Source organism: Cinclus cinclus, chromosome 6 (genome assembly GCF_963662255.1).
Source record: "Cinclus cinclus chromosome 6, bCinCin1.1, whole genome shotgun sequence".
Lineage (NCBI taxonomy): Eukaryota > Metazoa > Chordata > Aves > Passeriformes > Cinclidae > Cinclus > Cinclus cinclus.
This window is the reverse complement of record NC_085051.1, coordinates 59411951-59438057: the sequence shown is the minus strand read 5'-3', so window position 1 is coordinate 59438057 and position 26107 is coordinate 59411951. Positions and strand designations below refer to the sequence as shown.

The 26107-nt window shown below is 39.1% G+C and overlaps 1 protein-coding gene across 1 annotated transcript; it reads right to left on the bottom strand.

Annotated features, from left to right (window-relative positions):
• Window positions 1–227: 227 nt before the first annotated feature.
• On the bottom strand, window positions 228–26107 carry WDHD1 (WD repeat and HMG-box DNA binding protein 1). The gene is made up of 25 exons (XM_062495810.1): window positions 26031–26107; window positions 24962–25073; window positions 22866–23017; window positions 20777–20888; window positions 20175–20225; window positions 18962–19057; window positions 17466–17558; window positions 16445–16551; window positions 15354–15489; window positions 14998–15190; window positions 14634–14824; window positions 13856–14040; window positions 12497–12738; window positions 11881–12018; window positions 10796–10952; window positions 9007–9121; window positions 7562–7693; window positions 6851–7077; window positions 5368–5495; window positions 4647–4706; window positions 3774–3817; window positions 3477–3635; window positions 2949–3088; window positions 1826–1961; window positions 228–1257 (listed from the first exon to the last, which is right to left on the bottom strand). Exons 1-25 carry the CDS (start codon window positions 26105–26107, stop codon window positions 1057–1059), a joined length of 3384 nt encoding a protein of 1127 aa, XP_062351794.1. The 3' UTR covers window positions 228–1056.

Genomic DNA, 26107 nt, shown 5'->3' with positions numbered 1-26107 from the left:
GGGCAGCCACAGCTTCTATGGGCACCCTGTGCCAGTATGAAGAAGAATGAAAGAAGAAAACAATAAAAGGCCGTGCAAAAACAGAAAAAAAAATTGAATTTGAGAACTCTTCAGTGCTCTTCAGAACTCTTCAGATCTCTCCATTCAGCTGTTACACTAAAAAGTTACATTGTTTTAACTGATCTTAGAAAATGTTTCAAAATTTGAATTTTCTTCAAATAATTTATTAGACACAGCACTCTGTCTCCAGAGCAGGGTAAAACCAGCCTTAAGGCTGGTAGGTAGAAATCTGTTTACTTTAATTACAACTGCAAAGAGTCTACCACCTTAAAGAAACAAACAGCCACATTTCATTTAAAGAAACAAACAGCCACATTTTATTTAAAGAAACAAACGTTACAGAGACAAATGTTAGAAAAATTACAAGTTCTGAGCAGCTTCTGGATCCTGCTGAGGCACGGATTGGGAAAGCACCTTTGCACAGTCTGGAATGGCTTGGTTTTGCACACCTGCCCTTCCTAACTCAGCTTTTGTTCTGGTTTTCTACCCCTGCCCCTATCAGGCTCTGCCACTGCCACAGATGTTGAAAATGCAGCTTTAACACGTTGCTGGTGTTCAGCTTTCTCCCTCCCACACCCATTTCCTTGAGTGTCTTACTCTCAAGGCAGTAGCCATGGTAGGGAAGTCATCATTTTGCCTCTCTAAAACCACAGGGCAGATTTTGCACATAGTTCACTCTCCCCAGAAGGATTAATCTGCATTTAGCACCCAATATCACTGGTATCAAGGCACACAGGGTGTACCACAGCTACACAGCACTGCTCAGGGCTTGTGCTGCCAGGGAACAGGCCCATGAGCAGGAACTTGTAAAAGACTCTGAGAGGGGATTCAACATTCCTCTCAAAAATTGATAATAAAACATTTTCTATCAGACTATTTGGAGCCAGGCACTCTTCTTGCCAGTGCCCTTCGAGCATGGCAGCCAATTCCTCAACACAGAGAAATTTCTTCCATGAATGCTTTCAGAACACAGACACTGAGAAGGCAGCACTTCATTTAGCTCTGCTTGAAGGCAAAAGCTGACAATCTGTTGTTTGTGGATGGATCTAAAGGCTTGGATTTTTTGGATGCATTTGTGTCCTCCGAATTCTGCTCCTGGCTCTTTTTCACTTCTTCTTCCTCAGCTGTGGAACGTTTCCGCTTTTTGTCTTCTGCTAAGTCACTGACTCTTCCTCCTCTTGCCTTCTCAGTCCACACCTTTGAAGGGGAACAGAAAACTACAAATAGGGCCCCAAAACTCACCACTTTGTTTTATACACATTATTACTCTGATTTTAAGGTTCTGAAATAATTCCTATGAAACAAACATGGATTAAGTAAGGAACTATTTCCTGCCTTTCCTTTCTTCTAATAACTTCTCCTTCAAAACTGGACTTCTTTTGAAACTGTGGATGAAATTAAAGCTCTTAACTATCTTTCTGGAGAAATAAGAAACCAAAAGGCCCAGGAAGTTAAATTAGAAAAAAATTTAATCCCCAGTGAATTAAGCCTGACTATGTGACTTTAAACTCATTCCTTTTGTTATTTGTTCATTGATTACATTCCTCTAACAAGCCTCACTTTGGAAAAGCTGCTTTCTGATATTGCTTAAAATTCAGTCCACGTTTTCATAAGTTATATGTCATAGATCATGGCACAAATCAAAATTGAAATCCATAAAGATGGACAGGAGTGTAATTTCAAGAAAAAAATTCCTAACTGAAAATAACCCAGGGATTCACTGGAGGGGAAAAAATTATCAAACACACAGAGAATATTTTCTCACCATCCTTTCCTCTGATGTCAGCATTCTAAATCGACTCATGCCTTCTTTTATTACTTCTGCTTCATTCAGATCAGGATTATCTGCCAAAATGTTTGCTCTGTTCTCTTCTAGCCACATCTGGAAACCTGTCTTGGGTCTAAAGCAAGCACAAAAAAACTGTCTGTTTAAGAAGATTATAGGAAAACCACATCCTCTTCATGTAACATTTCTGAGCAGCACCTAACTGTTTTTTTTTGTTCTCAAAAGAGCTCTGAGGGCAGCAGCCTCCTCTCTCTCCCACTGCAGGATGCTCAGAGAACATGCTGACAAGGCAAGACTAAGCCAAGCATTTTTATTAAAACTGTGATAAAGATAAGGAGAGTAACATTCCAGTTTTAGAATGACAAAGCATAATGGCTCTCTTCCTTTCTGACAGAGTCCCATCAAACTAAAAATAGAGCACATTCATTAGCACAACACAGCTCATCCTTCTCACAGCTCTCCTTGCCACTTGTTGTAGAACACCATCTGTAAAGGTTAACAAAAACAATGCCAGTCCAAATGAGTAATAATTACCTCCATCTTCCTCAGCTAAATGAAGCCTAAATGAAACATGACTGTAATAACGCAGGTTTCATGAGGATTGGGATTGTTAGGAAATATATCTGCTTCCCAGGAACAATACAGATTAGAGCCTTAGCTAGGAAGAGATGAACTCCTCAGGTGATGGAGGGTTTTGTTGACCTTCTCTTCAAAAAAAAACACACCAAAATAAAGCTTTTACTCTTTCACATAAGACCCTTAGCTTTGAGACTTTGAGATCTTCTAGAGCTGTTGAAGCCTTCAGTATTTCCTATACTTGGAACTGACATGACAGCATGGTTTCATTTATCAAAGCTCATTTTAAGTAGTATCAAGGCAAAAATTGTTGCTTAGAGCTCCAAAATTGCATTTTGAACTTCTCATTTATTATTCCTTCCCACATTTTTCAAGTGGGTTCATGAATGTGACAACTTGTGAGCTAAACTTTATTCTTCAGGCTATATTTCTTTGGCCAGTCCAACAGATTCAGAAATAAAATAGATTTTGGACTTGCATTTCTCTCAGAATTGGAATATGGCACTGAGATGCAAGTGTCTCTCACCTTCTGTTTTCAGTGTTTTCCTGCGCAGTGACTTTGGTTTCTTGGGACTCATTTCCTGCTTTTTCTTCTCTTTCTTCCACTGTTTTTTCACCAGGATTAGTTGCAGGTGTGCGAGGCTGGAAGAAGGAGACTGCTAAAGCCTACAGAGATTGAGAATAAGAAAGAAAAAAGTAAAAACATCTCACTCTCAGACAACATGTATCATGTAGCCTAACAAACCCCAAGCCTTTCCTAAAGACATAATAATCACTTGCATTAATACAGAGTATCTAAGTCCATCCAATTTCAGCACAGCAGATGTTTACATTATTTAAAATAAAAGTACAAGGCTCAGTACAGAAAGTAATTTCTACAATTGATTTTTTTTACTGCTGTTTTATGTGCTGTCATAGTTTCAGCACTGTGCTTAAATGAATTTTGCCATCCAAGCTGCTTTACTCACAGAGTTTCATACTTGATAAAAGATGGTAAAATTCCATTTTTTGTTCTTTCTCCAATGAATAATGCAAGAAAGACTATAAATATTACCTGCTTGGTCTTGGGTCTGGGAGTCAGAGGCTTTATAACCAGAGGGTCCTGCTTGTTTACAGCTCGACTGCCAGACAAAGATGTTTTCTTTGAGTATTTGGTCATATTGTCTAAAACATTTGCTGAGGGGACCACTGGGTCCTTTTTGCTGGATGACACCTAGCAAAACAAATAAATAGGTGTTTTATTTATTTTCTGTCATGTTCCCCTCCAAGGCACCTGTTACACTGGAAACTCCAGACAGAATCTGTTGTGATTTTCAGAGCATCACAGTCGACCCAGCTGCAAAATTCTTACCTTAAATGGATTCACTCGTCCTCGGCTGCTGGATGCAACCAGAGCTATTTCAGAGAAGAGAAAAAAGAATGTAAAAATGTGTGCACTCACACACATATCCAAATTTTTGAGGCAATGTGCACATTTAATGTGAGTAGAAAGAGACTTTAATAACCCTGTGAAGGTTATGCTGTTCGTGCTCAGCTATTCTCAGTTATCAGAAATGCCACACAGGACCAACAGCTTAAAATACAAACCCAGAGGAAGACTCAGTACTTCCTCCACTCCCAAATCCGTTTCCACTCCTATTATTCTTGCTCAAGGGTTGGCAAGTTGCTGGAGGTCACATTCTGCCCCTGCCTGCCCACACTCACAGTCCTACCTCAGGATTTCTCACTCTGCCTTGCAAGTAATAAACGTGCCTGTGATTAGTGAAACAGATCCATTGATCACTGCTCTCAATTCTCCCCCACCCCAAAGAATGCCTTCATGGCATAGCCAGGCAGGGGCCATAGCAGGCAGGCACTCAGCATTTGGCACAGCTAAGGCAATCAGAACAGTGTTATGGAACATCATCAGGTAGTGAAGACAGGAATAGGGAACCTCTTAAAACATGAGAACAGCCAGTGTGCCCAGGTCAGGTTGGACAGGGCTTGGAGCAACCTGGGATAGTGGAAGGTGTCCCTGCCTGTGGCAGGAGGCTGGAATGAGATGAGCTTTAAGGTCCCTTCAAATCCAAGCCATCCCATGATTCTGTGAATTTACCATTTGACAACACTGTTATGCATTAAATATAAATAATAATGGATAAACACAGTATAAAAACCAGGAGCAGATATTGTGAAGAATGACAAAGGTGTTATCCTTTTATCCTGGAATAAATAATTTACTCACCAGGCTTCGGAGTAGTCACCTCTGCTGAAGTGACACCTCTGGAGAAACAACTTGGCTCTTCTGAAAAAAGAAAGGAGTACATATTCAAATGCAATAAAACATTGTAGCATAAATTCTTTAAAAATAATCAAAACAGACAGACAAGTAAGGAAGGATGGGGCTTGAGCAACCTGGTCCAGTGGAAGGTGTCCCTACCCTTGGCAGCAGGGCTGCAGCTGAATGATCTTTAAGGTCCCTTCCAAACGAAACCATTCTGTGATTCCATGAGTACAGTAAAATTATCTATATTTTAAAGCATGTCTTTTCATCTTCAGACAGTACAAACACTTTCACAAAACCATCTGTCACCTCTACCTAGATTTAGAGTTGTAAATTTATTTCTTAAACCTTAAGCTTATTCCTCAAAGTGTGCCCAGCAAACTACTCATCTACCAATCCACCTCCTGCAAGACTGGAGCTGAAACCAAAGTAATTGGTTAGAAGGTGAGACAGTCCTTCAGGAATAAAATCAGGCAACAGGAAAAAGTCCCCCAGAGCCACTCTAATGGATACTGAGCACAGTGCACACACAGCTGTGGCACAGCAGATGACACACAGTGAACTTGGCTCTCTGCAGCAACTGCAGGCACAGGTTGGAATATGGAGCCACTTAATTCCTTATTAAGTCTGCAAGAGTTATCTGGCTAACTCAAAGTCTATCCAGAGAATATATTTTTCTTACCCTCTTTATGTACTTCTGGGGTTTCTTCTGCTTCCTCACAGGCATCAGCTTCTTCAGGATCTTCCACTTCTTGGTCCTGCTGAACATTCCTGCCTGGCAGCCGGCCCCACTCCGTGGCAGAGCTGCTGCTAAAAGGAAGGAATTCAGCAGAAAGGAAGTGGTCACCAAATTCAGAAGGAAAACTAAAATAAAAAATAGCAAGCTCACCTACCTAATTTAGGCAACAAGAACAATAACATTTGGCATTCATGTGCATTATACCTTGATTGAACTGTGATTATTAAAGATTCCTTAACCACTCCATAGCTTTATTGCCAGAAGAGTTTGCAACAAATATAAATGCAAATATTAAAGATCTTCTGTAGTCTCCATGTAAACACATATACCTCCAGTACCATCAGATTACTTTTCTACATCCATTAATATCCACACAGGTGGTAACAGGGATGTATAATTTCATACTGAAGGCATCAAGTTTTAACATTTAATCTGATTATTCTCTAAATTCCCAGTATAGTAGGATTCTTTCAATCAAAACAGTGAGTATTAGATTACTCTGGCACTCAGAACAACATAGTGCTTGTGATGGATTTTAACCACTGAAGTTGCAGACATGGGATTACAGCTTCCACACACAATTCAGAAGAATAAGCCAAAATATTTAGAAATGAGTTTTGACTGTACAACTTAACACAGAATAATAAGGGAAAGGCTGCAGATTAGTTCAGGGACTTATCACTTCCTATTGCTTAAATAAGTCCCAAACTTCATCCATAAAATTGCTACAGGAAGACAATGCTTCCAAAAATATTACATAAATGAATATAAATATACATGATTATTATAGATTTAAATATGCTAAAAAACAACCCCATAACAATTTTTAAAAACACACCAAAACACACACACACCTTTTGCTTCATCATGTTACACAAAGCAGATACAGGTAGGACAGGAAAGATTGATAGCACAAAGAGAAAAGGAATGTAAAACCAACTTGCAGTATGTCCCATAGCTTTGAAGAGCTGGGATGGGTTAGGAGGGAATCAGACTAAATAAAAGAAACTGAGATGGGATATTGAAAAAAAAAAAAAGGATGGGCAGAGAAAGACAGTTGTGGAATTAATCGAGACTGAGAGACAAAGACAGGGAAAAAAAATTGGTGGGAAGTAGTAGGGAAAGGTGGGAAGAGAAAATTCCAGTCAGAGCAACTTAGTATTGAGCCTGCTTTGGCTCTGAGGCTGTTGGACACAGGCACACAGGAAGTGAGGAGTGCAGATATTTCCCTCTGTGCTGCTATCCTGAGTCCTCACAAGACACCAACAAGGATGTGCCATTTCACAAGTAACATTTACAAGCAGAGCAACTGGAACTGTCACTTCACCCACAAATACCCTGCAAACTGTGGGCAGAGAAGTACAAGGAAACATTAACAGAGCAGTAAAAAACCAGCCCAGTTTCTAGGCACGGAAATTGGCGTTACCCAGCGTTCGAGTGCTTTCGGAAATCCTCTTCATCCTCCTCCTCCTCCTCATCTTCCTGGGCTGCTGCCAGCTCTGAGGCTTTTTGCACAGCCATGTCACTGAGGCGCTGGGCTAAGCTCAGCCTGTGGGAGCGGGAGGCGTATTTGATGGCCAAATTCACCACGCTGTGGGTCATGAGGTCAGCGAGTTCCACGCAGCGGAACTCACGCTCCAGCTTACAGGAAAGCTGCAAGAGAAGAAGCCTGGGGAGTCACACACCTCAATTCCACAGCTCCCTCAAGACTCCAGGAGCAGAATATCATGGTCCTGGTGGAGTGAATGAATAAAGACAAGCCGCCAACAATCACGAGCTACAGATGAAAGAAAAAGCTTTTTTATTTCCTTCTTCTCCCACACCCTTCACACTGATAAACACCCTGCAGCCAACCATTTATCAGAGTCTGAACTAGCTGGATTGCCAGTCACTAGCCAGACTCCTGATAAGAGGAATCACACCAGCATTTACATCAGATGCTATCTACAAATAAATTACAGAATCATAAAATGGTTGGGATTGAAAGGGACCTTAAAGCTCATCTCATTCCAAACCCCTGCCATGGGCAGGGACACCTTTCACTATCACAGCTTGCTCCAAGCCCCAATCCACCTCAGCACCTCCAGTCTCAGGGAAAAAATCTCAGGGATTCTTTCTATTACGTATTTGTACTTACAGCAAACAGCTTCATTAGAAGTTCCTGCTGTTCTTTCACTGCCTGATTTTTAGCATTTTCATCAAATTCATAGCCATTTTTTGACAAGTAATCCATGTGGCTGTGAAATACAACAGAACGCCAGTACTGTTCCTGAAAAAAAGGGAGAAGGATGAGTGCTGGAATTCAGAGGGGAAAAACAGCCCATAACAAAATGCCTAATAATTTATAGTGCATTTTATCAACTTAAATATTCCTTTCCTCTGATAATGAGGGTGAGGGGTAGACAATTCTCCTTCAAGTCAATGCCTACCAAGGCAAAGATGGATAACAACCACACTTACACAAACTGATCCAAACAGTTACCATATATGTTGAATTCCATTTATATTACAGGCTTGCAGCAGGATGAAACCAACATATTCACCAATATACTATCAGGATAGACAATTCTAGAACATGTTATTTTATCTGATGTCCCACAGAATAACTCAGTAAACTTAGGAGTTTACTTGAGAGACACATAAACAGAAACTATAAAGCAAGTATGGCTATTAGACCAGGCTAGCCTTGTTCAAAGTAATTGTACACTTATTCAAAACCAGTATGTTTTCAGCAGATATATTAGAATAATTTTCTTTTACCTACACATATTCCCTCAAGCCAAATTAACAGTTCCTGGCATTCTCATCCCATTATGTTGGGTAGAGGGAGGAATGGCAAACATACTCTATCAGATAAAGAACAAAACACTTAACCAAATGAAGGAGAATTCATTAGAAATGACAGTGTGCTTACTATTGGAACTTTTTATCTACATTTCTATCAAAGAGAATAAATTTCAAATAGCATTAAAGTGTTCAAAGGCTGAAGTTAAAATTTTATGTTCATTTCTCTTTTGTGCATTTTATGTTCAGTTCTCTTTTGAGCATCACAAGTTTGAAATACTTAAACCAATAAAAATTGAAGAATAAATACAGTTATTTTTCTAGAAGTTGTCCACAGGCATATCTTGCTTCAACCAGCCTCTAAATAAGCCAAGCCAGAAGACCTGTGTTTTCAGTGGTTATGAATTTAGATACTTAGTACATCTATCAAAAATTCTGTTTTTTCTAAAATAGTAAAACCCAGACATTTTCAAGGACATCTGGATTGGGATCCACAAATCTGGTACCGCAACCCACTAAGAAAACAAGAGAGAGAAAGACTTCACTGAAGCAGATCATGTGAAAATAAAACTTTGCATCAGCTCTGCCCATTTTATTTTGTGTTCACTTCAAAACAGCTGTGAACCAAACCAGAAAAGCTCCATGAAACACTGACCCAAATAACCCCCTTGGCCACGTGTTTTACTCAGGGTTTGTAGTGTCCTCTTTCACAGCAGGGGTGATTAACAGGGGTCTTGTCTAATCCCCACTCCAGGGACACCTGAGGCTCCCAGATGTGGACTCCCCATCACTCCATACCTCCATCTGTCCCTTCTCTGTTGCAACTTGGCAGTAAGGAAGTTTAAAAGGCAGGATGGCTACAGCAGGTCGTGGCAGGGTGGGAGGGAAGCGGGCTCCTTTACAAGGAATACACCTGTGCACAGGAAACAGAACACACCCACACTCACCAGATGTTCCACATCTAAACCAGCTCTCCTAAGCAGCAAGACACTTCAAGGGGATTTGTCCTTTGGAAAGTAGCAATTAAGTGACTGGCTTAAATACAGCAATGTGTAAGATTGCATGATAAAGGGTTATCTTTACACAGCAAGCAAGAAAACATTTTAAAACCAACAAGACACATGCTGCTCTTGTTCACACTTTAAACTCCAAATGTGGCACATAACACACTCTGATCTTGATCTCACATAATGTTTGATTTAACAGCTGTTACAAAGAGTAAATGCAATATATTAAAATCAGAAACCACTGAACAACTAGAGGCACAGCCTTATTGTTTCATTATATTTAAAGGAGTAATTTCTGGTAACAATCACTTAAGCAAACCATTGACTGGAGAAGAGCTATGTCTCCTGCAGCACCAATGCAGCTCTGACAACATCTGGGTTTCTAAGCTGCTGTTTCAGAAACTTGGGAAAAAAAAAAAATAACAGGAAGCATCAGTGTTCTGGCTATCTCTTAATTAAGGCATATGGTGTTTGTACAACAACCCTCCCCCCTCCTTATCTTCATTATGCTGCTGGCTTTGAGTAAAATGTTCTTTGCAATTCAGAGAGCAGTACTCTCTTTCTTGGAGTAGAAGGGAAAATTCAGGATGAGAGACTCACAGTTGACCATCTTATCAATCTGGTGTGACCTGCACAGTTTTGGTGAATTTTCTGGAGGCTAACATAATGATTTGGAGAGAAAAACAGGCAGGGAAGTGACATTTAAACAGAGGTATCAAATTATTTCCTTTACTCCAAAAAAGCAGAGTATTATGAAGAATGCCACATAAGTTTAAATAAAATGCAGTCTCCCACCAAAGCCTACAATTGTTTGTAATTAGTAAAGTAAGAGATTCTAAATTTCAGTAAAATATCTGAACTGATGGATTCTGTCCTGGTGGGGAAAGGACATACACCACTGATTAAAAAAGGCTACAAATAAAGCCTAGCAATAAAACGTCCAGCATGCATGCCACACTAAAGAGAAACAGTTATTCAGACACACCAGTGTAACATTTTATAAATAAATAGTTAGCTTTCAGCTAAATATTTGAGCAATTTCACACCCAAAATGGATCTTCAAGGCCACAGTATAAATATTAATATAACAATAGACAGCTCTGATTTATCTGTCTGATGATGTAGATGAGTCATAGGATTGGATTCTTTTCAAAGTCCAAAAAGGGGAAAACATAGGGGGGAAATAAAGATATCCAGAACTGCAAAAACATGGAAAAAAAAGAAAAAAACCCAAAACCATCAAAAGCAGAAGTAGATTTCTAACAGCCACTGTAACTTTAAAAAGTTTCTCTAGCAAAATGCAGTCTTATGAATATGTCAATAAAGTGCACACACACCTCTGAGCAAATGAATCAGTTACAAGTCATAAAACTCTAATGAGTGACTCAAAACCAATTTAATAATGAATCCTCCAAGCAGAATTCTATTGGGGGAGTTACCATTTGCTGTGCTTATTTACCAGGCACCTGTTTCAGCACCAGCTGAAGACTGCAATTTCTCCCTGTAAAAAGGGATTGAAAAGGGATTCTCTAGCACTGAAAACCAAGACAAAAAAAATATATCCTTGTGAATTATCTGACCTGAGCTGCTGGGGATTTTCATGGATGCCAACGACCCAATAATGATCATATTTCCCTTTGCAATGCTCTCTGGTGTTGCACACTGGAATCCAAGTGTTCCCAAGTGCTCGGTTCAGCATCCGCACGATTCCCTCGGAATCCACGTAACAAGGGGTACCTGTTGGTTATAAATGAGAGCATTTCCTCTGACAGGCAGCAAATTACAACCCAGCAAGATGGGAGAGGTGGATTCAGCTGGGAAATGATGGTTTATATATTTCAGACACGACAGCCTCTCTCCCAAACACAGCACAAATGAGTTTGGGAAAGGTGGTTTTCCTTGGAAAGATGCGCCACCTTCTGTCAGCCAACACCACTGCTGGCCAGCTGACAAGTTCAAAATTAAAACATTTTATGGACAAATCGAATTTATAATGCTTGGGTAGATTCCCAAAGGAAATCAGCTATTATACAATTACTTTTTATGTTTATTATAAAAGATCCTCCCAAGCTAGCAACTCGAGGTGGTTGGGGTATCTTATGGTGTATTAACAGAGTTTATTTCTTTTGGCTGAGCAGGAAAACCAATCAGGAGAACAAGCTCTGATAATATTTGAATAGGAAAGTATTAAAGATTTCTGAAAAATATATTGAAAGAATAGATTTTTTTTTTTTAAATTGTTGAGGAGACTGGAAGAAAAAGTCCAAGTCCTGAGATCTACATTATTGAAAGGGCATTAATTAGCCAAACTTCACCATAGAATAACAGGATGGTTTGGAAGGGATGTTAAAAATCATCTTGTTCCACCCCCTGCCATGAGCAGGGATAAATTCCACTATCCCAGGCTGCTCCAAGCCCCAACGTCCAACCTGATGTTAGACACTTCCAGGGATGCAGGGGCAGCCACAGCTTCTCTGGGCACCCTGTGCCAGGGCCTCCCCACCCTCACAGGGAACAATTCCTTCCCAATATCCCATCTAACCCTGCCCTCTGGCAGTTTGAAGCCATTTCCCCTTGTCTTGTCCAAAGTCCCTCTCCAGCTCTCCTGTAACACCCCCAGCAGTGCCAGTATTTCTCAACATCTCTCATGCAGGTGGTTTCATACCTTCTGCAGAGAATCCAACCCACACCAAATAGGATTTCCTTGTAAGAGAAAGAGGGTCTCCGTGCAAAATTTGTCTTTTCTTCATTCCTAGCTCCATCAGCTGTACCCCGAGGCACTGGTCCCCATCAAAACCAGTACCTAGGAAGAAGTTGTTCAATGATTGTGTTAGAAAACAGAAGAATTGGCTAAATTAGTTTTAAATCAAAAACTAATTCTAATGCAGTGTTACCCATGGATATTACTGTCAGACACATGACTATTTGATATTTTGGACACACAAGATGTGCATAACAACAACTTCCTTAATTTCCTGTATTAATTTCTTCTGGTACACCTGAAGCCCAAATTTATTATATTAATTTCACTGTTGCAAAATTCTCCCCTTCCCCACAGTTTAATCTCAGCATCCCAGTATGAAACATCAAAGTCACAGGTCCATGGGTTATGATGGGTGCGCTTATAAAAGCATCACCCAGAAAAGAAAAAGGAGAAACACCATGAAGAAAAACACTCTCTGGTGATTACAAACAAATTAACCAGTGAGTGAAGCCAGTGAGAGGTGAGGATTGCATTGAAAACAACCCCAGTTCAAAAAAAGACAAAAGGGAGAAAATACCTCTGTGATAAACAACCATGAGCTGCTCTCCATGTCCTGCCATGGACACCACTGGGCCTGGGAGACTGAAGATCTCTCTCTGAACTCCTCCAACTGTGAACACACGGACCAGCAGGGCAGTGGTGGCACAGGCAGCCCAGCCCTGACCTAGACAGATGGCCTCAATCTCTTCATCTGTTGGCATATCCACAGTCCACTCCTTGTTGGCATCCCAGGAGCCAAAATGGATGCAGTGGAGCTTGCTAAGGCAGAGACAAAGAACCAACAAACATCTCCACATGAAGTAAATAGAGTATCTGAAACTATACACTAGTATATTAATTTTTTTTATCAGAGATCTCTGATGGAACTACAGATTTCAGATGGAAGATGTAGCTCTCAGATGGAACTACAGAAAATTTCAAGTGGTCTTTTGCAAAGGCGTTGCTCTAATTATTTAAAAACAGAAGAGCCAGTTTGACCTCCAGCACTGCAGAGTTAAAGCCTTTAAAGCCTGAAGCAGAGACAGTTGAAAAGTCTGAGGGGAGATATTTTCTTTTAGATGGAAGAAGGCAAATGTCCTTCCTGGCACCCTGAGTATCAGCCCTCATTAGAAGTCACTCACATTATGCCATCTACCAAAGGCAAAAATTATTAGAAACTTCAGTTCTTAATAATTGAGAACTGCCTATGACCAATCCACAGAATCATGCCTTTTGAGAAGTTGCCCATTTCCATTGATAAAAAAGTGACACTTTCAAAATCAGACAACCAAAATGTAACAAACAATAATTTTAAAGGGTCCTTTTCAACTTACCACAAGGCTGTATGTGTGAAAATAAGAAGAAAGTTCTTTCTTCAAGATATTTCCACAGAAACCAACAATAAAATACTGTTGAAATTGTTCTTAAATGCAAGAACAGTTAAGCTGGCCCAGCTGCTTAAATCTTTCTGTGGTTTTCATAAACTTAAGCTCTTCACACTTGAAATTCTTATGGGTATCTCCAAACATCTCCTTAGCAACATCATGAAAAGAAACAGTTGTACCTTTATGACTGATCTTTGATCTGAGCAGACTATTGTTCACGTTTACAATTCCCTTTGAGCTGCAGTGTGTGATGTTTCCAGTATATATACATTGGAAACAGAAATTAAGAAGAAATCCTCAAAAAAACAAATTACATTTTTCAATCCTCTTGAAGTCTTCAAGCAGGCAGAAGCTAAAATCCTCCTTGAAAGTGGTCCCATATATAAAAAGCATGATCAAGACAAACCGGATATCTCAAAATTTATAGAAGCCGATAATAAAAGCCAAAATACTTGAAACAAGTTAAAAGCAGCTCCCTACTATGGGTGCTGCAGAGCAAGGCCATGACTCACCTTGCAAGTTCCTCTGTACTCTCACAGGCCAGCAGAATGGCTTCAGTGGAGAGGTCAGCCATGGTGTGGCTCAGGGAGTTGGGGAGGTGTGTGGCGTGGTGCACGGAGGTGTCGTGGAATTCGACGTCTATGGCGCTGTCCTGCTCGTCGCTGTAGCAGCGAATGATTCCAACCGAATTCCACACCTGGCAAAAGGGACCACACACCCCCCCACAAAAAAACCCATCAAATCAAACGCTCGAAATCTATCAGATATACTGCCCTAAACCAGCCTGCTGGAATTCTTTTATCCAAAACCAGAGCTGGAGAAAGATTGAAGATCTGTGTAATCAGGATTTGTGGATCCTAAAACAGCTGAATAAGGCAGAAAGTAGTTTCACTCTCATTGCTCAGCCATCTTTCTCCTTACCAAATTAAGTGTAAAGAACTTGCAGATAGAAAGAAATAGTGAATTATTCACATACTAATCTTAACAGCACAAAAATATCCACAGTTCAGACTTAAAAGGAATTTTTAAATGGATTTGCTAGAATTGAGTAGCACGAGTACAAACTGCATAGCTTGATTTTGTATTCAAGCAAAGTTTTATTTCTATAGAAACTGAAATGTAAACCAAAACATTATGGAGTCTTTGCATGAAAACAAAGCTACTTTCCATTATTAACTTCACACTACGAAGTATTAAAAAAAAATCTTGGATTAGATTAAAACAGACACGAAATGGACAGTATTAAATATAAAAAGAAGTATCTAAATCTAAATAACCACACAGATTTACCATGAAACGATGCATGAGATGCACAGGAGTGGAGCCAGACTGGAAGGGCTTTTGCCTGGGGGTTGGCATTGGCCCATCATAGAAAGGCTGTTGTGTAGATGATGGTGGCAAAGCTGAAAAGCCACCAGTCTGATCATCACCATCATCCTCCTTTTCAAGAAGACCAGAACTAGCTTTTATCAACCCAATATCTAGAAGTTAAAAAAACAAAAATCTTACACATAGTATTATGACAGAATAGAGGTTAAAAAATTTTAAAACAGTCAAGATTTCTCAGGAAAAACAAATCAGAATACATCTGAGTAGAGGATGCTAAAAGGTCACCCCAGTGAAACAGCTCTGGAAAATAAAATAAATTGTGTACCTAGTGAGTTATCATCATCATCATCAATTACTGCCCGTCTCATATGGCCTGGGGGGTGCATAAGGTCATCAGCATCATCCTCATTATCTCCAGTTTTTGGGGAAGAAGGTGGCTCAATTGTATCCCCATTTAAATAATCATCATCATCTCCATCAAACAGATCATTGTAGTCTTTGGCCACTGCACTGGCAACCTACAACCAGATTAGCCATCAGCACAAAACTTCCTTTGGGACATGGAATTCAAGAAATGAATTAACACACAAGAGGGAACTTGCAAAGCACAAAACAGAGTGTTCCACATAATTTATAACCTAAATATTGATATTAATTCAAGAAGTCTTTGGTACTGAGCACCTTGTCATTTGGTTTCTCTACATCACCAATATTTTCCAAAAGCCCCAGATTTCCTTCAGTGTCTGTGTAAGCAATTTGCTTATATTTAGGGTGCCATGCCAGTCCACAAATTGAGTATTTTTTCTCATGCTTCATCCTAAAAAGAATATGAAAATAATGGATTTTAGTAAGCCCCTCAGGGCAGAACCTTCCCCTCCAAGAGTTATTGCAGTAAGTGGAAAATTTTATTAGTACAAGAAAGTGATATTACACATAATAAGATAATGAATTGGTCACCTTCAGAGTAAACAGCTGCTATAAAAACAGAGCAAGTCTTCCTTTTCTATGAAGAAAATAATTGTAGGTTTAAAAATCAATCAGAATCATATTCTTAAAACAACAGCTTCCTGATACACATTTAGAAGACAAAGGAACTCCTCAGCACTCATTTATTCCAGAACCATCTAGTTATAGAAAGAAAATTTGTTTCTCTTGAGTAAACTGATAAATTAATCCTCTATCTTTTCCACCCTTTATCCTTACAAAAATCATTCCATTAATTATTTACATAATTTGTCTACAATTCTTAACATAGAGATTGCAGCTACAGCTATGTTTTTTTACACAGAATAGTCAGATAATTCTTCTCTGCTTAATTTAATAATATCTTTGATTTTAATTTGGGGGATATTTAGGGATTTTTAAGAGCTTTAATTAACCAAATTGCAATTTGCCAGTCTGTCCTTTTTGGCCTACAGATGAGGATGGCTGACTGACTGACCTGTGTTTCCCTCTCCCTCTAGAAAACATGTTACTGGTGTCTGGGATGTGAGGAAAATTTGTTTCCATCAAAACTATCCTTCAATCAATCATCAGTATCAAAGATACTAACAGATATACACAGAAAGATTCTGGGATTTGAACAAAATCTACATTCAAGTCCCTTCCCTAAGGTGCTTGACAGGTTAAACAGAAATCCCTGTCAATCTGATCAGGGTTTTTCAAGTGGCAGAGTTTTACATTTGCACAAAAAAGTTTTACAAAAAAGACCATAAAATTCTATTTTGAGAAAAAGAGATGAACTTGGGAATTTATGGAACAGCACTGAATACCTTTCTATGCACTGCTGGGTTTCCACATCCCACACCACTATATTCCCATTCACACTTCCAGCTGCCAGGAACTGCCCACAGGGAGACCAGACCACAACATTCAAGGGCTAAGGAAAAAAAATAAAACAAATAACAATAAAAAAGTGACCAATGCATGCACAGCATTCCTATTCTGCAGCTTACAACAGATATTCTCGAATAAAAAAAATTAATAATCATCTTGAGCAGATCATATCCAGCCTCTTGTATATAGGCTGGGGTTAAATTGTTCTTTTTCTTTAAAAATTATTATAAAAATGGTTGCTTTAAAAAGATACTCTTTAAGACAGCACACCTATTTTTGTTTCAGAATATGCATCTTCTATATGCATTAAATAGTGCCATGAGACGAAACAAAACCCAGTTCTAGACATGCAAAGGAAGCAGAGTGTATTTTGCAACCTCAGCACTAAACATAGCTTTATTTATTTTGAACTTAATACAGTCCCATAAATTAAAACCCAAGGCTGTGTGTTCTGCATCTTAATAACACTAGAAGGTGGCTCTCTTCAACCCAAAGATTCCAAGTACACAGTGAGGTCAAAAGAAAGAAGGTGGCACAGTCAGGTCCACTAAATTTCAGCTCAATAAAATATAAAATGAACAACTGACATATCTGCCCTGTGCAGAAATAATACTCCTGACATTTTCTTTAAAAAGTTCTATATTATTTAGAACAATTTGTGCAAACAGATGCTCTTCAGCTGCAGTGGGTGAGTCACTGGGAGACTTTAGAGACCTGGTGGGTTACTGTGAATGAAAGAGGGGAATCACAGCCTCGTCAAGGTGTTTGACACCACTCAGTGTCTTTGCCCTGTTTTCCAACAGAAAGTAACAGAATCAGAAATTAAACAGAAAATGTGAACAATCATTACCAAGAGAAGCGGGCCAGGGAAGGGACAGGTACTGTGCAGAAGACAATTTCTAGCAGAATAACATTTAAATTGCAGAGTATTTAACAAGCCCTTGGTCTCTGACCTACCAGTGTGATGGAGGCATCCGAGAGATCGAATTGACTACCCCAGGTTTCTCTTCTGAACAGTTTAACAACTTTATCTACAGGAACTGCCAGAAACTGCTCAAAGGAAAAATATTACACAATTTAGAACAAGCTACCTGTCAAACAGAACACTCAAACAGCACAGTTCCTTCATTCAGAAGCCTCACAGATGTGACTGCCTCAAGATTTAACAGCTCTCTAACATCCCAGCAATGCCAACTGAGAGAGGAAGCTGAAGTAATTTAAATTACAAGGTTCTTCAATGCTTTCCACATGCAACAGAGCAAAACATGCCTGGTTTTACTGTAATCTTAATTTCCTTCTGGCAGAAAACTGCACCATAAGGTTATAAGTTCTTATTTATCAAAACATGACACACACACACATACTTTTCAATGCCCTGAGCACAAGGCTTAGGTGATTCTTTACCCTTCCTCCCCAAACTCCTTTTGATGAGGTTACAATTTCTCAGTAAATCTGATTTGAATGACTGATTCCTAAACCAGCTCATTTCATCTTCCATAAAACTACATAAACATTACTGGCTGGTTATTTCTTTAGGATTTTTTTTGTTAGGATTCTAACAATTTCCTTTGTAAGAGAAGCAAGACAACTGCTTACATTTTGAATACATGTGTATGTGAAGAATTAGCCTAAAAATGGAAAGTATTTGGTTTTATGCAATATGGATATTGAAACAATTTGTACTGGGGGTGACATTCTCTCTTCCATGGAAAATTGATATGTAACACTGTCATAGCAGCCAGGGATTTTGAAGAATCATGGAAACACTCAGGTTGGAGAAAACCTCTAAGGTCATCAAGCCCAACCATTAACCTGACGGTGTCATCTTCACCACCAACCCATGGCCCCAAGTGCCACATTCACACAGCTTCTAAATCCCTCCAGGGGATGGATTTAGGGCACTCCACCACTGCTCTGGGCAGCTGTGCCAGGTCAGACAATCCTTTTGGTGAAGAAATTTTCCCTAATATCCAATCTAAACCTCCCCTGATGCAAACTGAGGCCATTTCCTCTTGTCCTGATATTTGTGACCTGGAAGAAGACAGTGACCCCCACCTGGCTACACCCTCCTTCAGGTGAAAAGGAAGGCAGCAACTTACTGAGGAAATATTTACTGACCAGGGCAAAATTTACTTGAAGCAGAGAAGGACAGGACTCCTCTGATCTCTGTTGTGAACAATTTGATTACTTCCCTCATGTACAATGTTCCTTCCTATTCAGCACACCAAGATTGTTTAATGCTGGTTAGGGCTGACAACTGCACTTCTGCCAAACTCAGTCTGGAGCTTAAACAAGGAGCCATTTCCAGCTTTTTATGTTTCCTAAAAGGGAACTTCACCCCAAATATTTTCCTTCCTCCCAGGAGGTGCAATTTGGGCTTGCCCAGATTGAATTCCACCATTGGATTCAGAGGCAAAAGAAGGATTAAGATGTGAGAAAACAATGTCACTTACCTTGCCAGTGCCAGGTTGCCAGGCAAGCCTGCAGATTGATTTAGCATTTATCACATCATTACATTTCTGCAGCAGCAGCCAGCTTGTCGTGCATGTCTGAAAACAATTTTTTTTTTTAAAAAAAAAGCTTTTTAGCTCAGCAAAAATCTGCTGTTTAGTACAAATTCTTAAAGGAAAAAGGTGGGGGGAAAAAACAAAAGGAAGAAATATAACTGAAATGAAATAATCTCTTTCATCAAAATACAGTAGTACATACTGCCTTAAAAATACTTTGTCAGTGTAGCCCTGAAACTATTTTAATGACAATAAAATTACTTGTAACAGAAATAAGATCACAGAACATGTATTTTTAATCAAGTACAGAACAAATGAGCCCATCTATTTTTAGGCTATAGAGAAATGTGGCCAAAAAGCATTTGTCAAAGCCAGATCAACTGCAGCAAGGTGATACACAGAAGCCTGAATATGGTCCCAGAAGTATAAAAAATAAGTGGCTGTAATCTCAAATCACAGCACAGATTCATGCATCAAACTGCCCAAATCCTGGAACATTCTCAGGATAATTTCCACAGAAGGCACCCACTATCAGTCTGGAACATGAGATTTCACACAACTATGCTTGTGTCTTTAAAAAGCAGCAAGCCACAAGTATGGAGGGTATATTTTCAACTGCACTTACAGGAATAATTCCACAGGGATTCTTATTCCAGTCAGTGGCATTTAGCAAAATTAATGCCATATCCATATGCAGAACTGCCTTATTAAAGCCTTCACCTGAAATTCTCAATTTTCTTAGAGTTTAAAGAGCAGAGGCTAAGTGTGTTTACTACAGCCAATAAATTGTTTATTACAATCAAAATTCCTCAGTCCTGAAAGCAACAAGCTGAAATTCTGAAATGAGGAATCTGATGTCAGTTGCTATCCTCATTTTGTCCTTGGCACTTACAGTGTTGGCCAATTAGGAGAGATGAACGGAAGGAATCAGGGATTTCACAGACAGGAAGAACAAAACACAGCTACCCAGGCAACATTTCATAATCAGGTTTTGGAATTTCTCCCAGAAGCAGATAGAAGTATTATGTGAAGTGTAGCTAGATTTCATCCCCAAAAGGAAAATCCTACTCCAGGAGGGTTATTTCAGTCCAGCTCTTCTTGCTGTCTCTGAAATCCTAGATTTCTTAGGAAAGATTTCACTTGGAAAGGCAGCCTTTACCTGGTCTGCAATGCTCCAGACTCTGACAGAACCGTCACAGCTCGCCGAGGCCTCAGTAAGAGAATGGAGTAAACAAATTAATAATTAAAGACACAGAGAAATTAATGCTACAAAATGGAAAAATCCCTACAACCAATGCCACAGACACAGGATATACAGGCAGTTTTAAGAAGAAAGCCTCCCTGTTTACACCACTTTAAAATTTAAAACTTTCCAATGCTGTCATCTTAATAACTGTACTCAGCTCCAAGCTGCTGTAATTACAAACCCTCATACTTCAAGTGAGCTATTTATTTGCAAAAGAGGCTCAAAATTATTATTAAATTTCTTTAGTGAGGTACCTTTTCTTCTCTAAATTAGACTCCAGAAGAACACAGACAGTAACTGATTAGTAAAGCAAAGACTGAGCTCTCCTGGGAGGCAACAAGTTGTGACAGATTCCGTCACCAGCAAGGTCAGATGAAATGAAGTTGTCTCATCTGCCCACTCACTGGTTGGTTTTTTTTTTGGTAAAAACCACATTTTAATTTTTTCCCCCCAGAGAAAAAGAGATTCAAAGCAGAAAGCAAATAAGAAAAGTTTGTTTGGTTGTTTTTTTTTACCAGGTAAATATCCTTGGGGTCAAAAGACAGGCTTAAAACAGGAGCATCGTGTCCTCGGAATGTTTTCTGCTTGCTGCTATCAGTCACCTCCACAACTTTGATCATAAAGTCACTGCAGATCACAATGACATAAAATTGTTAACATTGCTATAAACAATGATAAACTGTGTTTTATGGCAATAAAAATTGGGCATTAAATATCTTTTGGGGAAGTTACAGCTCTCAACACTATATGATGTAATGGAAAATGAGAATCTTGAGGCTTGTTGCAATAGGAGTCAGGCCAGACTTTTTATCAGAAAATTATTTGTGTTCATGTCAAAATTCATAAAACATGGTTGTTTTTTGAAGAACATATTATGCACATACAGACCACATGCTTCTTCAATATAATATTTTACATGATCTAATAAAAATCTCTGCTCAGACACCAGAGAGCTGATTACTTAACAAGAATTAACTGCTGAGTGGGACCAATATTCATTACTATAATTATTTGGCCAAGTGGCTTTTTAAAACAAGATGGTGCAAGTAGTTTATTTTGTGTGACTTTTTAACAGGATTTTTAAGACCATTTAGTGTATTAGATACAATATGAGAATTTTTATAATTTCATTCCTTCTTCCAAAATTGCAACCATTGCTGCAGTTTAACACAAAATATCAATCCTAACTCCTAAGACAAAGAGCTCCTGTGATAAACTTCCAGTACCACTGCCTCTCAAACCTCATTGCAATGCCCTCAGAAATTTCATTTTAGGATCTAATTCTGTAGGATTAACCACTACTTTTAACCTTTTTTTGTGTAGTTCATATGAATTTTGGCAGCCAGTTGGATGTTAAATTTACATGCAACTGAAGTTTGAAGATTTCATGTAAAAACGGAGAAATCTGGACAAATAAAAGCAATTCATCTCAGCTGCACTCCTTCACTTCATGGCTTTCACCATTCTCCTTCAGTATGATACAGAAGGCCTCACTGAGGGGTGGCCTGACAGTCTTGTGAGCTCTTTTTCCTAAAAATGTGGGAGCCCCAGCCAGGCTGCAGGAATGCTGAGGGGTTATAAAAGTTTTATAAAAGTTTTAGAAACAGCAAAGAGTTTGCTGTCTGCCTAATCTCTCTAGTCAAAGTCGGATCCTGGGGCAGAGCTGTTCTCTCAGAAACAAGCACTGGCAGAGGGCCCAAAGCCATGATCCCTGTCAGATTTGGAGATTACAGTGGTTACTGCCCAGCCTCCCACTTTTGGTGGAGCTCCTGCCAGAGTTCACAATACAGCCTGTTCATCCAAAATGCTTTTCTGGCTCAATTCACACTTAGAGGAGTCAGGAAGCAGATCTCTGCCATCTCCCCTGTGGAGCAAAATTCCCGAAGAGAGGCAAGCAGACAGCCTGAATTAGCTATGACTGCCCAAGGAGTTCACCAAATCCAATTAAGAATCACCTGAGCCTTAAATAGATGAAAAAACCCACAAAAACCCCATTGCCTGCTGGCTATTTTGCCTTCTCTGTTAAAGGACTAGAGTATATTCTGTAAAAGCACACGTGCTGCTCAAAGAAAAGAACTAAACTACATATTAAATTCCCCTCAGGCAAGTCTTGAAAGTGTCATCTGTTATCATTTGGCAGACTGGTGATGCTTATGCCAGAGAATGACTCAAAGCTCTCACACAAATCAGAACCAATCTAACTTTTAGATGTGCACATTGATCTGCAGCTTCATGATCCTGAGCAGCTGGGACATCATCCTCAGCTCTCAGTGACAAAACCTTTGATGAGAGGAAACATCCATAAAGGTGAACACTTGTACTCAAGAGAGCTGAAAACACTCAAGCCTCCTAAAAAAAAGAAATTCTTTCACAACACCAGACCTCTATATAAAACTATTTGGTGGATCAAATATCTCCCAGAGCATTTTTCCCTTAGCTCCTCTTCATTCCTTTCTTCCCCTCCACACCCTTGAAGGCATTTTCCAATCCTTTCCAGCCCTAAGAGGTTTGTGGGTTCATGACCTCGTTGGTAACAATCAGCCTGTGAGGAACTCCCCACATTCTGAAGGGCAGCAGTGCTTTTCCTCATGGTGCACACATCACCTGGATCCAGCAGCAACTTTGGTGCCATCAGGACTAAAGGTAACGTGGTTGACGTGCATGGTGAAACGGGTGAGGATCCCATCTGGAGCTCCCTCAGGAAATGTGTGGATCTGGACAGTGTTGTTGGACACTGCTGTGATCAGCTTTCCATTCTGACAACAAAATCAGTCATAAAACCTGTCAGTTAAAACACACTTATGCCACAGAAACAAAAATTCCGCTCTGATGTCCCAAATATTTTGGCAGATGAACATTATTCATTCCAAAAAGGTCTGACAGTGAGAGTAGTAAGGGAAATACTCTTTAGCTTGTATTCTTTCCACCCAAAAATACAGACAAGCATAGTAACTTTATTCATCACTTTAACCAAACTAAGTTGCAGGCTATTCAGATTCATCTGCTGCAGCACCAGGAGAGGGCACCCTTGGACTGGAATGCTCATTTAAAAGCCACCAGAGAAAGATTAGAAGCTCATGAACTATAGCTCAGTTCTTTGCAGAAAACAGAAGGCAGACGTTTATTAAAAATTAATCTAGACTTTAAAAGTTGCAAAATAAAAGAAATAATTATCCCATACTTGGAAAATAATACCTCTTTGAGTGACACCACTATTCCTCAGTTGTACACAGCAGTAAAGCTTAAAAATAAAGAAATGCCTTATTCTCCTTTTATTGTGTGTATTTTTGGGGGGGAGGCAGTATTGTAGTTGGGGTTTTTTGTTAAGGTGTATAAAACTATAGTAAAAATCCTGAAGGCCAAAGAAGCACCAGTCAGTAGTGAATAACCTAAAAAAATAAGTGATCAGATTTATTACCTAGATTATATCAACATCTCAAAACAGTCCCTCATAAAATTTCACTAATGAAGAGTAATTTTGGAAAACGGATCTCCTGACATTTAAGTCTGCCACTGTTTATAAATAAAACATCCCTCAAAACTAGGAGCACCTTTTTCAAATTTTCCCAGGATTTTTCCTCATCAATTCTTAAATAGTTTTAGCAATATCTGGCTCTGCCACTGACTTGCTAAGAGAACCCATTCAAGTCACCTCACCTGGTTTGTGAAACAATAATTAATGTGATGGAAATCTATAGCAAAATAGCAAAAAAATCAATTATGAAATTAGATTTTACAGCTATTGAGGAATAGATACATAAGGTATGTTAAAAAGGATATAAGAAAGAGGATTCAATTAAGGCAGTAATTCTGAATAAGATTTCTAATGATAAATCTTATAATACAATACAAATATATTAATGCTCATTTATTTCCTCTTTCATACTCCTCCACAAAATCCCAAGTAGTTGAAAAATAATTTTAAAATTTATCTTTATCACTGACAGGTTAAATACACAATATTTGTAAAACTGATGTAGTCTTCTCAAAGTCTTATCTTCTAAAATTGCCACAAAGACAATATTTTAGACCCACTATGATTAATGTAATATTAAAAAAAATTAGACATGAAGGAAAGAATGTGACAATACTCAAGCTAAATACACGAACATGCAAAGTAAAAATAATTATTTTCTATTATATAAATCCTCTTCTCACTTTGAGGACACCAGGTCAGAGGCATCTCTAGACCAAACAACAATTTTGAGAGTGAAACACCAACCATTTATTTTTTTTAAAAGAAGGGTTATCAAACCATTATTCACTTTGTGAAAGCAAGTTTTGATTAATACAGATTATAATTCCTTGGACTTTAACACAGGCCCACAGAACCTCTTGGCTTTCTTCCTAATACCTGATGATCACATCCTATGCTGGGAAAATTCCTGCAACTCACACAGTGAGAAAATACTGAAACAGCCCAAAAAGTTCACTGCATAATTAAGTTAATCTGCTGGGTTTATTTCTCAGAAAAGAGATCAAAGTCAGAAATTAATATAACTGAACGTGAAGAAAGAGAAGGGAAAAAACCATGACAAAAATTTTGTATAAGTGATAATTCCTCTACAACAGTGTATGGGGTAAAATTAATTGTTAGAGGTAATTCTTGCTTATTGTTACCCACAGAAGCAGCATCCCTGAGTTGGCAAATCCAAAATCTGTAGGAAAATCCACAACTGTGAGCAGTTGTGTTAACCTACCTTTAGAGCACATGAGAAGGCCTTTTCTCCCACATTAATGGACTTTGGATCATCATCATCCAGGTTTTCCCAAATCCTAACATCTCCATCACTGCCACAAGTCACAATGCAGCTGTGGAAAGACACAGGATTTGTTAACATCCAGGAATCTGCATCCTTTTTTAAGAGTTTGGTTTTAATGCCAAACGAGGCCTTTTGTGTTTTGAAGGGATTGTTAGCAGATCACCTCTTACGAACAGTCTTTGCAATGATAATGAACTTTAAAAAGGAATAAAATAATATGGATTTTAACCACAACCAGTATATAAGGTGTATCCTTTGAGTTTGAGAGGGCTTGGGTTTTCTACAGTTTACCTTTTAGTCTATAAAAAGGTAATACTAAATATATAGTTTAAATTTATACACTCAAGAACTAGCACAAGGAAGGGATGAAAATATAGCAATCCAAATATTGCATTCCTTCAACTATATTTTTAATTTCTTAGTGCACACACAAACGTATTTACTCCCACACTACACTGATTTCTGCTAAAATCTGTGAAATCACTCTCATAAAATGTGCATACAAAATTTATACATATATATAATACTTACTATATATATATATATATATATACATGGGGATATATATATATGCTTACATTTAAGTTATAAATCAACCACTTCTGAACTCAGAGCACCTAAATATGTCACACACCCAGTCCTCAGGCAAAACCCAAAGGATTTCTTGGACTATGCCAGGCCATAAATCCATCCCAGTACCTCACACAGCAGTGGCTGATATACAAACTGACAGAATCATGAAGATTGAAAAAGCCCTCTCAGATCATGGAGTCCAACCATTCCACCAGCACTGCTGAGGCCACCACTGATCCGTGTCCCCAAGTGCCACATGCACACAGTTGTTAAATCTCTCCAGGGATGGGGACTCCACCACTGCTCTGAGCAGCTGTGCCAATGACTGACCACTCTTTTAGCAATGAAATTTTTCCTAATACCCAACTTCTGGGAAAGCATCAGACAGGAATAAGCCCATCCCTCTCTCGGTCTCTGGGAATGGGGCTGTTACCTGCCGGTGTCATCGAAGCAGACATCGGTGTGTCCCTCGGTGTGGCCATACCGCATTGGCTTCTGAGTGGATGGCAT